Source organism: Mobula birostris, chromosome 19 (genome assembly GCF_030028105.1).
Source record: "Mobula birostris isolate sMobBir1 chromosome 19, sMobBir1.hap1, whole genome shotgun sequence".
NCBI lineage: Eukaryota > Metazoa > Chordata > Chondrichthyes > Myliobatiformes > Myliobatidae > Mobula > Mobula birostris.
The window spans coordinates 42,419,748-42,437,180 of record NC_092388.1 but is presented as its reverse complement, the minus strand read 5'-3'; the positions used below and the strand labels follow the sequence as shown (position 1 = coordinate 42,437,180).

Here is a 17,433-nt window from a genome sequence, read left to right as displayed (position 1 = left end):
TTCTGGCACCTAAAAATAATAATAAACTGCCTTTTGTTACAGTATCAGATGGAGGAAACAATGAAAGGCATTTGAGGACTAGGACAGTTTGAAAAAGAATGAGGCAGTGTTGCTGAAGAGAGGGGTTAAGAGCATGTTTGATTGCAGACCTCAGGATTGATTATTCAGCAATTTGAGAAGCACCTGAAAAACTGAAAGATATTGGAATTATATACATCCAAAATGTGAAGGGAGAAATGTGAATCTGAATCCATACGGAATAAGGCAGAAGTGGAGATATTTCCTAAGGAAGGAATATGGCTAATGGAAACAACAGAAATTCTGCAGATGCTGGAAATTCAAACAACACACATCAAAGTTGCTGGTGAACGCAGCAGGCCAGGCAGCATCTCTAGGAAGAGGTGCAGTCGACGTTTCAGGCCGAGACCCTTCGTCAGGACTAACTGAAGGAAGAGTGAGTAAGGGATTGGAAAGTTGGAGGGGGAGGGGGAGATCCAAAATGATAGGAGAAGACAGGAGGGGGAGGGATGGAGCCAAGAGCTGGACAGGTGATAGGCAAAAGGGATACGAGAGGATCATGGGACAGGAGGTCCGGGAAGAAACACAAGGAGGGCTCGGGGGCGGGGGACCCAGAGGATGGGCAAGGGGTATATTCAGAGGGACAGAGGGAGAAAAAGGAGAGTGAGAGAAAGAATGTGTGTATAAAAATAAGTAACAGATGTGGTACGAGGTGGAAGTGGGGCATTAGCGTAAGTTAGAGAAGTCGATGTTCATGCCATCAGGTTGGAGGCTACCCAGACGGAATATAAGGTGTTGTTCCTCCAACCTGAGTGTGGCTTCATCTTTTCAGTAGAGGAGGCCGTGGATAGACATGTCAGAATGGGAATGGGATGTGGAATTAAAATGTGTGGCCACTGGGAGATTCTGCTTTCTCTGGCGGACAGAGTGTAGGTGTTCAGCAAAGCGGTCTCCCAGTCTGCGTCGGGTCTCGCCGATATATAAAAGTCACATCGGGAGCACCGGACGCAGTATATCACCCCAGCCGACTCACAGGTGAAGTGTTGCCTCACCTGGAAGGACTGTTTGGGGCCCTGAATGATGGTAAGGGCATGTGTAGCACTTGTTCCGCTTACACGGATAAGTGCCAGGAGGGAGATCAGTTGGGAGGGATGGGGGGGACGAATGGACAAGGGAGTCGCGTAGGGAGCGATCCCTGCGGAATGCAGAAAGTGGGGGGAGGGAAAGATGTGCTTAGTGTTGAGATCCCGTTGGAGGTGGCGGAAATTACGGAGAATAATATGTTGGACCCGGAGGCTGGTGGGGTGGTAGGTGAGGACCAGGGGAACCCTATTCCTAGTCGGGTGGCGGGAGGATGGAGTGAGAGCAGATGTACGTGAAATGGGGGAGATGCGTTTAAGAGCAGAGTTGATAGTGGAGGAAGGGAAGCCCCTTTCTTTAAAAATGGAAGACATCTCCCTCGTCCTAGAATGAAAAGCCTCATTCTGAGAGCAGATGCGGCGGAGATGGAGGAATTGCGAGAAGGGGATGGCGTTTTTGCAAGAGACAGGGTGAGAAGAAGAATAATCCAGATAGCTGTGAGAGTCAGTAGGCTTATAGTAGACATCAGTGGATAAGCTGTCTTCAGAGACAGAGACAGAAAGATCTAGAAAGGGGAAGGAGGTGTCGGAAATGGACCAGGTAAACTTGAGCGCAGGGTGAAAGTTGGAGGCAAAGTTAATAAAGTCAACAAGCTCTGCATGCGTGCAGGAAGCAGCGCCAATGCAGTCGTTGATGTAGCGAAGGAAAAGTGGGGGACAGATACCAGAATAGGCACGGAACATAGATTGTTCCACAAAGCCCACAAAAAGGCAGGCATAGCTAGGACCCATACGGGTGCCCATAGCTACACCTTTAGTTTGGAGGAAGTGGGAGGAGCCAAAGGAGAAATTATTAAGAGTAGTATTAATATGGCTAATGGAGTGTGTTTTGCTAGATATATGATCTATGAAATGAAAGGAAATAGGAAGCAATGAGCAAGGCAAAAGATCTAAACAAAATCCCTTCAGAATGAAAAGTGACTTCCTTACTGTATATATTCCTGGAAGAGAATAGGCAGTGAATTAACCAATAATCCAGGAGCAAAATACTGCAGATGATGGAAATTTGAAATAAATTAGCAAATGCTATATATAAGACAATCCCTGGACAATGAATGTGTTTTGTTTTGATAGAAGTCCGTAAGCTGACATTGTCTGTCAGAAAATAAACACAAATCACTCAATATGGTAACCGTATCTTCAAGCATTATAATGAATGGCATCAAAGCACATAAGACTGATAAGAAAGAACAAATACTAAAATTGAATGGAAAGGAAACTAGCTCAGCCGATCGTAGGAACAAAATTATGTATGCATGTTGGACTGTTGAATGCAATAATATTATGAGAGCTCATTCATAAGCTGTTCTTAACCTAGGTGTAATTCCTTAGTCAGTAGTTCAGTCACCTGTGAAAACAGAACCAGAGTTAACATTTCAGGCCAGTAAGGTCAGTAAGCTGAAATGTTAATACTTTTGCTGCAGATGCTGAGTGACCTGTTAAAATCTCCACCACTTTTATTTCCATGTTAAGGTATATATTATTTATTAACAAAGTACCAGAAAAAAGTAGGATTTCAAGAGGTTAAATGCAGCTCTTCTCTGGTATTTTAAATATGTGGATATTACACCCCTTGTGGATCATTGACATAATTGGAAACAGAAAAGTGGACTTCTGCAGCACTGCTTAAGTGCTTCCAATGCCATTAATCATCCTTCTATTTCTACAGGCTGTCAACTGAGCTCACGTCTAATTATTTAAAGATTAGATGAATTAGCATTTGGAACACAGAAATTCATTTTGTTCCTCAACAAAAGACAAACTTTGACACTGCTTATCATTCTTTCACTACCTTTCAAGTTGAAAGATTGAACAGGTTAGTGGATTTCTTGCTTCTTTTGTAGGCTTACATTGCTCCTCGTATGAGGCAGCATTTTGAAGATATCTGGTATTTCATGCCTGTCAAACATGGATTATAAATGATTTTCTCTTCCACTGGGATCAAACATACAGAATTTAATTCACAAGATGAATGGAATGGACCAGCACCAGGCACTGACCATTTCATTATTTTTCCTTGGTGAACCTCCAAATATTTCTGAAAGAATGCACACTGTATCCTTAAATGATAGCACTTGCATTGTTGTCACTTCCAACTACTCTGCTAAATTTCTAAGCAAAACTGCTGAGATGTTGCAATCAGACTGGGATTGAAGTCTCTTGAAAACCATGCTCAGAAGTCCATCTCCTATCATTATGTAGTAACATATTATATACAGTAGTAGCATCATTGCGTAGTCTACCTCTGAAATTCATGACATTGATTTAAGAAGGTAAAGAACAGCAATTTTTTTTATCTTTTTTAAAATTTATCAATGGATGATGAATTTTCAGGTAGCATTCTTTCGCAGAGATCCATGAGTCAGAGTCAGAGGTCACGAGACCCTATCGAATGCAGCAAGCCCAGTGGAAGTCAAAACTTGAGACCATGATATTTCAATGTACAAATCCTAGAAGAAGTCACTCAGTGGATCCCAGGTGAGTCACCCATGTCAGAAGGTGTGAAGTGGACTAACTCTAGGGCTGAGCTGGCTAACACTCGGAATGTGAGAAAGGAACAAAATCCAGAGAAGGGGTTGGCTTGCAGAAGTTTGTAGCTAAAGCAGCATCCCAAACACCAAACATTTTTCAGGGTTTTGTTTTCTCAATTAACCACAGATGTACTGTCAGAGAGGTCAGGTTTGGCAAAGGTGGTGCATGAGTGATAGATGCACTTTGTTGCTGTTATCATTGGATCCTGTTTTCCAGTTTATGAATAGACTGTTACCTGGAACATACACCTGGACCATCCATCCAAAGATAGTAGATGCCGTTCTGTCTATTTAAATTGGTGTTAAGTAACCCATTATTATTTTCATCTATAATAATCTCTCTTCTGTGAGAAGGAGTGAGCTAAATCTGATTCTATTGTGCTATAATTGCCAGAAAAAATGCATCATTTTAATTTCACATAAAACAGAACTTACCTTTGGATATGACACACAATTGCACATTAACTAGTTGGACAAGTTGATTAATTTAGTATCTTCTCTCATCTTACCTTCAAAGTATTCTTGGTAGGCTTCAAGAACAGCTGTTACACCTTTCCATTTTGGCTGCTGATCTACTTCTTCCTCACTGTCTAGTCCATCAGGCTGAGGGCCAACTTGTCTGCTCTGATGCAACATCTGAAATACTTGCGCTTTTAGTTTGTCACACAATGATGAACTCTGAACCAATGAGCTGTCACTGTGCTGAACAACCACTATAAAATTAACACACAAAATGACAATTCAGTTATCAGAATGCTACATTTTGCAAATGTTAAATTTGGTTAACATGATGTTACACTTTGAAGAGAAATGAGTCTAAATTCAAAATCATAATTAACATGGACACGTTCTGAGTGAGAGAGAAATGACAACAGAGGAATATTCCTCAGTCTAATAATCAATAACTTTTTTTTAGAAGTGGACCTAAATGAGTGAAATATGCATCTATTTAAACTGCTATGTAAGCACATGGTTGAATCATTTAAAGCTAGCCCGTGTTACTTTGTTCTGACTTCAAAACTTTTGCATAATCTTGTTGCACACAGCTAGGGGTGCATCAGAACTAGGTTTTCTCTTAGAGATCAGCATCACTGGGAGAAAAGAGGAAAATGACACACAGCAGAACACATCAAAGAAGAAGGATGAAGATGGTAAGACCACACCCATTAGGATTTTCAGGAGATCCATACTGAAGAAAAATACAGCATATGAGACTCCTTCATTTCAGTAAAGGCACACCTGACAGCCAAAGCAGATAAAACAGCAATCTTAGAGATGATGAGGACAGCATGGTTAGAAGATATGAAAATGTCCATGGGCACCATGACTTGATGATCTTCTACATAGGAATGTGGATAGAGGAAGGCTTAATGGAAGCTTGTGTAAATATCAGATAAGATTTACTGGGATATGGAGAAAAAAAATAAATGGTTTGGGATTCTTCTCAATGGAATTTGAAGATTGAGAGACAATCTAATTTTTTAAGATTACAAGATAGAAGTCACCTTGAGCTTCCAGTTGCATATCATTAATTCTCTATCAGACTCCCATTCTTACATTACTTGACTGAGGAAAAGTACATAATTTTGTGTCTGGACATAACTGCAACCTTTTGTGTCCCACAATTTCAAATAACTTGCTTTTTCTGTTTTGTTTCAGAAATGGCCAATTTTTTGTAAGGTTATCCATCTGTGCTGTTAACTCCATGTCTGTGGAGAGAGGTAATCTGCCTGATCTCCTGTTTGCCTGTATTTTCAATGTTTTCAGGTCTCAGCATCAGCTCAGACTTGCATTTTACAGGTTTCTCACTCTGTGACTGACTTTATTAATCTATCCACCAAATTATACTGGTAAACAATGGAACTACTTCAACAATCCTGACCTCACCCTATTGGATGTGTTACCTTTGCCCTATCTATCACCCCAATGTCCATCTCTCTGTTCTTTAAAAGGAACTCACTAACTTATTTTCTTACTTTCCTAGTTTTGACAAAAGATATTTGACTAGAAACATTAATTATTTTTCTCTTTCCACAAGTGCTTCATGACCCACTTAGTATTTCTAGCAATTTTTGTTTTCAATTCAGATTTTCAGCATCAGCAGATTTTCCTTTTCTATTTCAGAGTTGAGGTTTTGGCTCTTGAAGTCATAATGATGTTTACAGATGACTGAAAGGCCAGAAATGGGGAAGGGAATTTATCAGAGGGTTGCAAGGCTGAAGAAGATTAGAAGATATGGAGCACTGAATCCATAAAGGAATTTGAAACCAAGGATGATAATTTTAAAATTTAGGCATATTAACTAAGCCAGTGTAGACCAGATACTAAAGGTGATGGGTAAGTGAGGAGTGTGAATTAGGAAAAGAGGAGAAAGTTTTTGGAAGGTAGGACATTGTCTAGAGGACAGCCGCTATGCTTTGGGATAGTTTGTATAGCAATAAAGACATGGGTGAGGATTTCAGCAGCAGATGAATGGATGGAGGGATAGAATCAAGTGATATTGGAGAGGTAGAAGAAGGTGGCATGAATGATAATGTAGATGCATGACTGGATGTTCAAATGCAACTCTGCATTTATGAAGAGTCAAATTCAGTTTTAGACAATTGCCAGCAGCAAACAGAATAGGGAGTTGGGGACTGGGGATCTTAGACTTGGTTTTGATCCTTGTAGATTTAGTATTTTAAAAATGATTTTCCTCACTATTTTCTTAGCCTTCCAATGCCACATATCATTCATGCCTAAGGCAAAATAGCGATCGGAATACATCACACAAATTAGAATTCAGATGTTAATATGTTTGTATTAAATTTAATTTTGCACTCATTAATAAATTCTACTAAAAGCTCTGACCAGTGCTGGTGACTTACTGTTGCCAGAATTTGACAATTTCACTGCCTCCAGTATTTTTAATGCAAATTGCACAACTTTATCCCCAATCTCTGGAAACACGTTTTCTATAGAATATCATCCAACAGTTTTCACAGACCACCTGTATATTGATAATGATGGCTGACTCAGCTCATTTTATATGGTGTTTCTTGTTGCCTAATAGTGGAATGTGACTGATAACGGTTGTTATATTTTAAAGGCTGAAGGTGGATGTTGCTGGAACCCAGAGAAAGACTAATGAAGGCATAAGGAAGGGCTGTAACTTTTAAGTAAGCAAAGAAATAAAGAAAAACTAAAAATGCTATGCTTAAAAGGGATCTGTTATGTCATTACCGTTTGGTTGATCTGAAGCCTGTTGTTCAGTGCTTTCCAATTTAGACTCCTGGAACTCCTGAAAAAATGTATCCAGTTTGAATTTTTTATTCTGGTCATTTACTGTCCCAGATGGTTTGGCCTCATCACTTGAGGTGCTGCCAGAATCTGCAGCTCCCAGCTTGTCAGATTTGTTCCCATTTACGTTGCTTGTGTGATCTTTTGACATAAGCTCTGATGCTTCTGGTGTGAGCAGTGGCCTGTATTGCTCTGCCTGAGGCTGAGCTGGCAGCTCTTCCTGACAGCAAGCAGTTGGATTGCTGTCAGGTGGAATGACTAAGAGATGACTGACGTTAGCCACATCTGGATAGCCAGGTGAATCTGCAAAATATAACAGATATCTTTTTGCTTTTGAACATCTTTATGAAAGTTCAAGTTCCTAGATGTAAATATACTAACAGCAACATTATTCACATGTGGTGATATTCTATTATTCTATATTGAATAGTTGAGCTGGTGAGTTTAAAGCGAACTTGACATAACATCCGAAATGAGTGCTTGTAGGCATCAGTTGTGATGCTAGAAATGAAAACCAAGCTGAATCGATTTATTATAAGATCAGATGGTTGGCCCATGTATTTTATGTCCTCACTGAAAATTTAGCACTACTCACTTTAGTTAAGGTTAATTCAAATTGCCTGCATCCCATCAAAATTTCTCCACATGAGTGACTGCAGAAACAAAATTACATTTACTATGCACAGCTGGGGAGCTGCCTCATGATGTAGGGATTCCAGATTGTCTGAATAATTCAATCGACTCAGGGGAATTTTAACTTCTCAACACACATAATGGTGTCACCAGTGGGCAGTAGCCCTGACAGTTTGGCAGTGCATTTGTTATAGAAAAATTAACTCATCTGCTTCATCAAAATGTTAGCTTTGCATTTCCTGACCAATCCGTCTAGGGAGGTGAGATAGCAGAATGCAATGCTTGGTTTCAGCATGAGTACTCAAAGACACATTTCAGTCATTACATTGTATGGATTCTGAAGCTACCCCTATTATAAAGGAAGATACGTAGATACAACAAAGTTGCCCTCAATTCATTGATGCCTTGCTGGTTGTAATATTAGGTGATAGAAGGACATCAAGGGAGATCATATTCCTTAATGGCAGGAGGGAGAAACTGGCTGCCCACACCAAGAATGCATGGCTACAGGTGGATACAGCAGGAATATGATTCATTTCTCCTGGACTCAGTGTTGCAAACTGTTTAATATCCTTAGTGGATCAGAAAAGTTATTAGGCACAGTGGCAAGTTTACCAATATTCTGATGTGCCTATCAGTCCAAGCACTACAGTCTGTTCTTTTATGTCAAGTCCAGCAGCAACCAATATTTATGCTCAGCTGCCCTTGGTGATTATTGGGGATGGTGCCAGATGACAGGCTATTTTCAGTGCCAGTGCAAGGAATTAAGTGCAAACACTGAAAAGAGATTGGAAGGGCCTACCCTGGGCAGGAGTGACATGAACTTGTAGGTTTTTAGACTAATGTTTGGACCATGGAAAAATGGATGAAGCTTCAAAGGCTATGACCAATGAATCACCAACAATTTGCATACTGTGAGTACCATCCTTACAAGAGTAGCTGAAATCCTTGCCTTGCACAGGAGAGACCTGCAGCTCCTTGCCTGCAGGGAACTGAATAGGGCTTAATAAGTTTGTTACTGATGTAATAGATGCAAGCAGGGCCTTTAATCAATATCCTTCCCCCTTTTAATTGTCACCTTTCCTCTGTCAGAACCCCACATGCTATCTATCCTCCTAATAATTGGTTTTGCCACTGAATAGATGCTGTTGGGTCTTCACAGGCCCTAAAATCCCAAGGTGTTCAGCATGGGGATCTTGACAGCTGTCTCTACCTCTCCTGAGCCACAGGGCTTTGCTATATATAGCATTCCCAGAAAGGAAAGAAGATACAAGTTGCTAATTGCATAAGTTCCATTTCTTGTAATCAGATAAAAACAATTAGTTGACACAACTTTGTGGTCAATTGCAATACATTCTTTGATTGGAAAATGCACAGATAGGTGTGAGACCGGTTTTAGTCTGTGGAAGAAGCTGAGGCAAAGGAAGGTTTTCACTTTGATGTATTGTGGTCCGTTGGCAACCACCTGAATGATGTGAGCTGCTGTTGCTTCTTCTTCCTCCACATTCTGCTGCTTCTCTTTGAATATATTTAAAGGAGAAGTAGACAGGCACTTTAAAACAAGATGGTGAAGCTTTCTGAGATTAGAGAGGAATGCGGAATTGAAGTTATAATCAGATCAGTCTTATCCTTGTTAAAGGGGCTTGAGGAGCTAGATGGCTCAATCTTGCTTGTAATTCATGTTTATATGTATGTTTCTTGTTCAATGGACATGCGTCTTCCCCAACAGACTGTAAGATGTTACAGTTTGCAGAGCAAATTTGTAATATTTTGAGATACCCTGCCTGACTCACATTAAATTCTTCCAAAATACTTAAGGCATCTAAGCCATAATTTTGACATTCCAGTGGATTACTGTTTAACAATTCCGGTGGAAAAGTTACTTTGATTATAGTGGTCATGTGTGTCTTTGCCTGACATCTTCAATGGATCATGTGCAATGTTTTCAGTGCATCACATTCAATTCCCAGCACTCCACTTGAATGATTGAATACATTGATGAGGAGGTATGTTCCAGTTCATATCTAGGGATGTTAAACAGCCCTGGAGAAATATTTTCCTGAGATTGTAGACCAATTGAGTGAGCTTTATAATTCCATATTGATACCAGAATGCCTCTGGCTCCACATGAGTAAAGTAAGCAACCCACTACAACTGTGGAAAAGCAACCAATGTCACTTAGCCATGTGCACTGTTGTTTTGACAGATTTTTTCCTGTGCCCAGCTGGAGCACCCTGCAAACGACATATCCATGTGGAATATTGTATCTGTAAGCAGCTGAGGAGTAGGGAAAAATTTAGTCTGAGCTTCCTGAACTATTGTCATTGGGATATATTGAGGAAATTGAGTCCTGCCTGTACAGTCGTGTGGACCTTTTGCCTGTGAGTAGCTCAGCACGACTGAGCCTCTGAACAGCAAGAATGACCAAAATTAGCACAAAAATTCATGTTTTTCTTTGAAAAGTTGCTTAGAACTAAGAAAGGAACATGTGTGAAGGGAATATTTCACAAATTAGTTAAGAAAACCACCGTGAAGCTGCAGTACTTATCTTCAGATCAACATATCAGTTCCTCAAGTCCATCGATGATCAATTTCTTATCACAATGGTATCAACACAGACTTTCAATGAATTTGGGAAGCCAATGTTAACTTCACAAACTGCTTTAAACACACTTTTAATGAACCACTAATATATTTCCCACCTCATGTTTTCTGAGACTATGTGCTGATCCCAGTCTGATAGGTTTGGTGGAAACTGGAAGTAGGTGATTCTTTCTGTACTGGTGCTGTCTGACTTGCCGAGAATTTCCAGCATTTTCAGCTTTTCCGTCAGTTTTAAGTCTCTGAAATGCCAGCATCTTTTGGATTTAATCAACCGCTAACTGCAACAGACTGAAGCAGAGTATTGACATAGGGAGGAATTGTGGTGAAAAATTTTAAATCAAAATATTGCTCAACAGGGAGGTGAATGCAATTTGGTGTGAATTTAGGAGCAGCACAGTTCTGGATGATCTTATATTTATGGCGAATAAAAACAAGAGAGTTGGGTTAGGTGCCTTTTGAACTACTCATATCTGGAGATAAATGGGATTAGGTGAGTAGAATTAATAGATTAAAAATAGACTAGACCAGTAGATCTGATAAGCAGAATATATAACCTTAGCTGAAGCCTCACCAGGCTTGATCCAGAGCTTGCAGTAATTTATAAAAATTACCATTTCTTTGGGAACTTTGGAAAAATGTCAGGATCATTCAAAACCATGTTTCTGGAATGCACAGACTGTGTACCATGTCCTTAAGTTGAGACTGTATCTATGGATCTGAATTTAGACTGGAGGCAGGGTTTGATTGATGCAGAAGTGACAATTGGAGTTTATTGCCTGATGGAGCCCTGTAAATGTCCTGAGCAACATGAGCCCTTGCAATTATCACCATTTTATTATCATGACAAAAATCAAATCTGCCCTCATTTTATTTTCATATTAATCATTGAATTTACTAAAGATCATTAATAAAGAAACAAGTGAAATTAAAATGCTTTAAATCTACTCTATGAACTGCTATTTGCAATGACGGTATGACCTCTTCACAATGAGGCTCTCACTTTTCACTAACCAAATCGGACAGAGTAGCTTACAGCTCTTCTTGCATTAATCAACAGAATATAATTATCACAAATCTCTAAGACTACTCAGTGTGCTATATTAGTTTGCCTGCTTAGCTGCTAATCGCTCAAGGAAATCAAAAGTCATAACTTTATTAATCATCCTTACCAATCAAGACAAATACTCACTGACACACAGACATACAAGCACCAAGATTCCCATGCATACCTGTATATCAGTTTGTGGTTAAGTGTCTATTAAGTCAAAATCATATTAATCACATTGGATTTATTGAAAGCCAGCATCAACAGTTCACTGGTAACTAACTCCATATAAATGAAGAACAAGTAAACACCAATGAGATCTCCCAAGCAAAACACTATATACTCTCTGTAATAGGATATAAAGGAAACAAATAACAGTTACAAAATGTGATTAAATTAATAGTGAACTTTCCTGTCACTCTTGTAAAACACGATTATAATATTGCTATAGTCTATAAATGGTTAATTATTAAATAAATCCTATGTTCCAAGTAAACCCAAATGCTGATAACAAGTAAATATAGTGTTTTATGACATTATTTCATTTTCTTTCAGTATGAACAAAACATAGATCTGGTGTTTTGGAACATTACTATATACAGTGGCATGCAAAAGTTTGGGCACCCCGGTCAAAATTTCTGTTACTGTGAATAGCTAAGCGAGTAAAAGATGACCTGATTTCCAAAAGGCATGAGGTTAAAGATGACACATTTCTTTAATATTTTAAGCAAGATTACTTTTTTTATTAACGCAACACACATCAAAGTTGCTGGTGAACGCAGCAGGCCAGGCAGCATCTATAGGAAGAGGTGCAGTCGACGTTTCAGGCCGAGACCCTTCGTCAGGACTAACTGAAGGAAGAGTGAGTAAGAGATTTGAAAGTTGGAGGGGGAGGGGGAGATCCAAAATGATAGGAGAAGACAGGAGGGGGAGGGATGGAGCCAAGAGCTGGACAGGTGATAGGCAAAAGGGATACGAGAGGATCATGGGACAGGAGGTCCGGGAAGAAAGACAAGGGGGGGGGACCCAGAGGATGGGCAAGAGGTATATTCAGAGGGACAGAGGGAGAAAAAGGAGAGTGAGAGAAAGAATCTGTGCATAAAAATGAGTAACAGATGGGGTACGAGGGGGAGGTGGGGCCTTAGCGGAAGTTAGAGATGTCGATGTTCATGCCATCAGGTTGGAGGCTACCCAGATGGAATATAAGATGTTGTTCCTCCAACCTGAGTGTGGCTTCATCTTTACAGTAGAGGAGGCCGTGGATAGACATGTCAGAATGGGAATGGGATGTGGCATTAAAATGTGTGGCCACTGGGAGATCCTGCTTTCTCTGGCGGACAGAGCGTAGATGTTCAGCAAAGTGGTCTCCCAGTCTGCGTCGGGTCTCGCCAATATATAAAAGGCCACATCGGGAGCACCGGATGCAGTATATCACCCCAGTCGACTCACAGGTGAAGTGTTGCCTCACCTGGAAGGACCGTTTGGGGCCCTGAATGGTGGTAAGGGAGGAAGTGTAAGGGCATGTGTAGCACTTGTTCCACTTACACGGATAAGTGCCAGGAGGGAGATCAGTGGGGAGGGATGGGGGGGACGAATGGACAAGGGAGTTGTGTAGGGAGCAATACCTGCGGAATACAGAGGGGGGGGGGGAGGGAAAGATGTGCTTAGTGGTGGGATCCCGTTGGAGGTGGCGGAAGTTACGGAGAATAATATGTTGGACCTGGAGGCTGGTGGGGTGGTAGGTGAGGACCAGGGGAACCCTATTCCTAGTGGGGTAGCGGGAGGATGGAGTGAGAGCAGATGTACGTGAAATGGGGGAGATGCGTTTAAGAGCAGAGTTGATAGTGGAGGAAGGGAAGCCCCTTTCTTTAAAAAATGAAGACATCTCCCTCGTCCTAGAATGAAAAGCCTCATCCTGAGAGCAGATGCGGCTTACACTTCCTCCTTTATCACCATTCAGGGCCCCAAACAGTCCTTCCAGGTGAGGCAACACTTCACCTGTGAGTCGACTGGGGTGATATACTGCGTCCGGTGCTCCCGATGTGGCCTTTTATATATTGGCGAGACCCGACGCAGACTGGAAGACCGCTTTGCTGAACATCTACGCTCTGTCCGCCAGAGAAAGCAGGATCTCCCAGTGGCCACACATTTTAATTCCACATCCCATTCCCATTCTGACATGTCTATCCACGGCCTCCTCTACTGTAAAGATGAAGCCACACTCAGGTTGGAGGAACAACACCTTATATTCCGTCTGGGTAGCCTCCAACCTGATGGCATGAACATCGACTTCTCTAACTTCCGCTAGGCCCCACCTCCCGCTCGTACCCCATCTGTTACTTATTTTTATGCACACATTCTTTCTCTCACTCTCCTTTTTCTCCCTCTGTCCCTCTGAATATACCTCTTGCCCATCCTCTGGGTCCCCCCCTCCCCTTGTCTTTCTTCCCTGACCTCCTGTCCCATGATCCTCACGTATCCCTTTTGCCTATCACCTGTCCAGCTCTTGGCTCCATCCCTCCCCCTCCTGTCTTCTCCTATCATTTTGGATCTCCCCCTCCCCCTCCAACTTTCAAATCCCTTACTCACTCTTCCTTCAGTTAGTCCTGATGAAGGGTCTCGGCCCGAAATGTCCACTGCACCTCTTTCTACAGATGCTGCCTGGCCTGCTGCGTTCACCAGCAACTTTGATGTGTGTTGCTTGAATTTCCAGCACCTGCGGAATTCCTGTTGTTTACTTTTTTTATTTCCATCTTTTACAGTTTCAAAATAACAAAAAAGGAAAAGGGCCTGAAGCAAAAGTTTGGGCACCCTGCATGGTCAGTATTTAGTAACACCCCCTTTGGCAAGTATCACAGCTTGTGAACACTTTCTGTAGCCAGCTAAGAGTCTTTCAATTCTTGTTTGGGGGATTTTTGCCCATTCTTCCTTGCAAAAGGCTTCTAGTTCTGTGAGATTCTTGGGCCATCTTGCATGCACTGCTCTTTTGAGATCTATCCACAGATTTTCGATGATGTTTAGGTCGGGGGACTGTGAGGGCCATGGCAAAACCTTCCACTTGCGCCTCTTGAGGTAATCCATTGTGGATTTTGAGGTGTGTTTAGGATTATGATCCTGTTGTAGAAGCCATCCTCTAATTTCAACTTCAGCTTTTTTACAGACGGTGTGATGGTTGCTTCCAGAATATGCTGGTATTTAATTGAATTCATTCTTCCCTCTACCAGTGAAATGTTCCCTGTGTCACTGGCTGCAACACAAGCCCAAAGCATGATCGATCCACCCCCGTGCTTAACAGTTAGGGAGGTGTTCTTTTCATGGAATTCTGCACCCTTTTTTCTCCAAACGTACCTTTGCTCATTGCAGCCAAAAAGTTCTATTTTAACTTCATCAGTCCACAGGGCTTGTTTCCAAAATGCATCAGGCTTGTTTAGATGTTCCTTTGCAAACTTCTGATGCTGAATTTTGTGGTGAGGACACAGGAAAGGTTTTCTTCTGATGACTCCTCCATGAAGGTCATATTTGTGCAGGTGTCGCTGCACAATAGAACAGTGCATCACCATTCTAGAGTCTGTTAAATCTTCCTGAAGGTCTTTTGCAGTCAAATGGGGGTTTTGATTTGCCTTTCTAGCAATCCTACGAGCAGTTCTCTGGGAAAGTTTTCTTGGTCTTCCAGACCTCAACTTGACCTCCACCATTCCTGTTAACTGCCATTTCTTAATTACATTACCAACTGAGGAAACGGCTACCTGAAAATGCTTTGCTATCTTCTTATAGCCTTCTCCTGCTTTGTGGCATCATTTATTTTAATTTTCAGAGAGCTAGGCAGCTGCTTAGAGGAGCCCATGGCTGCTGATTGCTGGGACAAGGCTTGAGGAGTCAGGGTATTTATAAAGCTTTGAAATTTGCATCACCTGGCCTTTCCTAACGATGACTGTGAACAAGCCATAGCCCTAACAAGCTAATTAAGGTCTGAGACCTCGGTAAAAGTCATCTGAGAGCTCAAATCTCTCGGGGTGCCCAAACTTTTGCCTGGTGCTTCTTTCCTTTTTTTCACTCTAAAATTGTACAAATCAAAAATAATACATTAATTTTGCTTAAAATGTTGAAAAGAATGTTTCATCTTTAACTTTGACTTTTGGAGATCAGTTCATCTTCTACTCACTTAACTATTCACAGTAACAGAAAGTTTGACCAGGGTGCCCAAACTTTTGCATGCCTCTGTACATATGATGCCCACCTGAACATGCTGTAGGGTCTCTGTTAGAATGAGCTGAATCTGAAGGCTGTGAATATGTTTCAGAATTGTATTTCTTCTTACTTTTACAAAGAAACTTTAGCAATGTTTCTTCAATATCTGTAATGTGAGTTTCAACTTACAATTAAATACTTTATGATTGAAAAAGACCCATTCAAGTTGACAGTTTCTTGTGAATTGATTGAGAATTGAACCTTATCAAGTGTATCTTGAATTATTAGATTGCTTTAAGATGAGGCAGATAAATCCTACAGCCATCATCCAATGTATTTTTATTGCTTAGGATTCCTCTAAACACACCAGTGCACCTCATCTACATCAGTCCCTTTTTTCCTTTCTCCTTCCATTCAATTCTTTATTTTCTTTCGTTGCTCCTTTACTTGCTATTTTTATTTCTTTTGACCTCCATTACTTTGCATTTCCCTAATTTCTATCTTCTACTTTTTTTCTCTTTTATTCTGCATTTGGTTTTGCTCTGCTGCTACTTCTCTCTTGAAAATATTTCCTCAATTGTGACAGCATTCTGTGTTTTGACGTGAAAGATGAAATATTGTGATTTTGGATGGTAGTGCAAACTCGACAAAGGCAGCACAGAGGTCAGGTTTGAACCTTGGTCACTAGAGTTGTGAGGCAGCTGCTCTACTCGCTGTGCCACTTATTTTATCATCTCTCTTCAGGGCAGACATAATGGAGATTCCGAGTGCACAGAGTTTTTAGGAAATATTCAGCCTGATGTCTCAAGAAAGTGATCCCAAGTTTTTGATCTACAGTCCTGCAAGTTGCAGTCCCTCCCAGTATCCTTCCTTATTTTTTTAAAGCAGCCTGGGATATATGAATGTAATCTCGGCTTGGCGATTCATCCTCTTTCAAAAATTGCTTCTACTCAAAAAGAGGATGATGCCAGCTATTGTTAAGGAGAAAGAAGATAAAATACAGGATGGGATGAGTGCAGTCAAACAGAAAATTTTCGTTTTGACTATGTTTATCCCATCTAGTATTTAATTTCTTCTTTCTTAACAATAGTTGACATCCTCCACTTTTTGTATAGAAAGCTGCAAAATATTCATTGAGTTTTACCCACATCATACTTCTCCACAGATAGATTACATTTTAAGACCTAAAGGCCTTACCTTTTGCTTTGCTATCCTGTTGCTCCTTAAGTACTCATAACATACCTTTGAATTATCCCTGACTCCACTTGCTAGAATTTTCTCCAAGACTCCTTTTCTATTTTCCCTTTTAACTTTACTCCTGCATTTTCTATACTCCCACAGGATTTTTGCTACATTAGGCTCTTAAGTATCTAACATCCTTCTTTCGGCTTATGCTACAATTGGTAACCCATTTCATTCAGGGCTTCTGGATTTGTCAGCACTATTCTTTCTTTATTGATTGATTGATTGATTGGTTGAGATACAGTGCAGAATAGGCCCTTCCGGCCCTTTGAGATGTGGTTCCCAGCAACCCTTGATTTAACCCTAGTCGAATCATAGGAAAATTTACAATCACCAATTAACCTACTAACCAGTATGTCTTTCGACTATGGAAGGAAACTGAGGCACCTGGAGAAAACCCATGCATTCCACCGGTAGGACATACAGACCCCTTACAGATCTTGAACTCCGACGCCACAAGTTGTAATACCATCGTACTAACTACTACACTACCATGGCTATTGTACCTTCATGGAAATATACTTATTGTGAACCTCTTGAATGCTTTCCACTGCTCTGGATATGACTTGTCTCTAAGTCATCGTTTCCAGTCTACTTTTGCTACATCAGGTGTTATGAGCTAGTAAAGGAAATAAATAAAGTAGGAAAAGAAATTCCTTTTTAGAAAAACATTTCTTTTCCTGCATGTATCATGAATTTATTCCGAGATTAGGATTTAAACTGAAAAAGATTGACTTGAATAAAGACACACCAG

The 17,433-nt window shown here is 40.8% G+C and overlaps 1 protein-coding gene across 1 annotated transcript in view; it reads right to left on the bottom strand.

Moving 5' to 3' along the window:
• Positions 1–17,433, bottom strand: part of LOC140212348 (genetic suppressor element 1-like) — a 184,242-nt gene that overhangs the window by 20,670 nt on the left and 146,139 nt on the right. Inside the window, exons 12-13 of the mRNA XM_072283053.1 lie at positions 6,911–7,270; positions 4,198–4,401 (exon numbers count right to left, since the gene is read on the bottom strand). Of these exons, the coding sequence (XP_072139154.1) occupies positions 4,198–4,401; positions 6,911–7,270 (564 nt within the window). The remainder of the gene's footprint in view (positions 1–4,197; positions 4,402–6,910; positions 7,271–17,433) is intronic.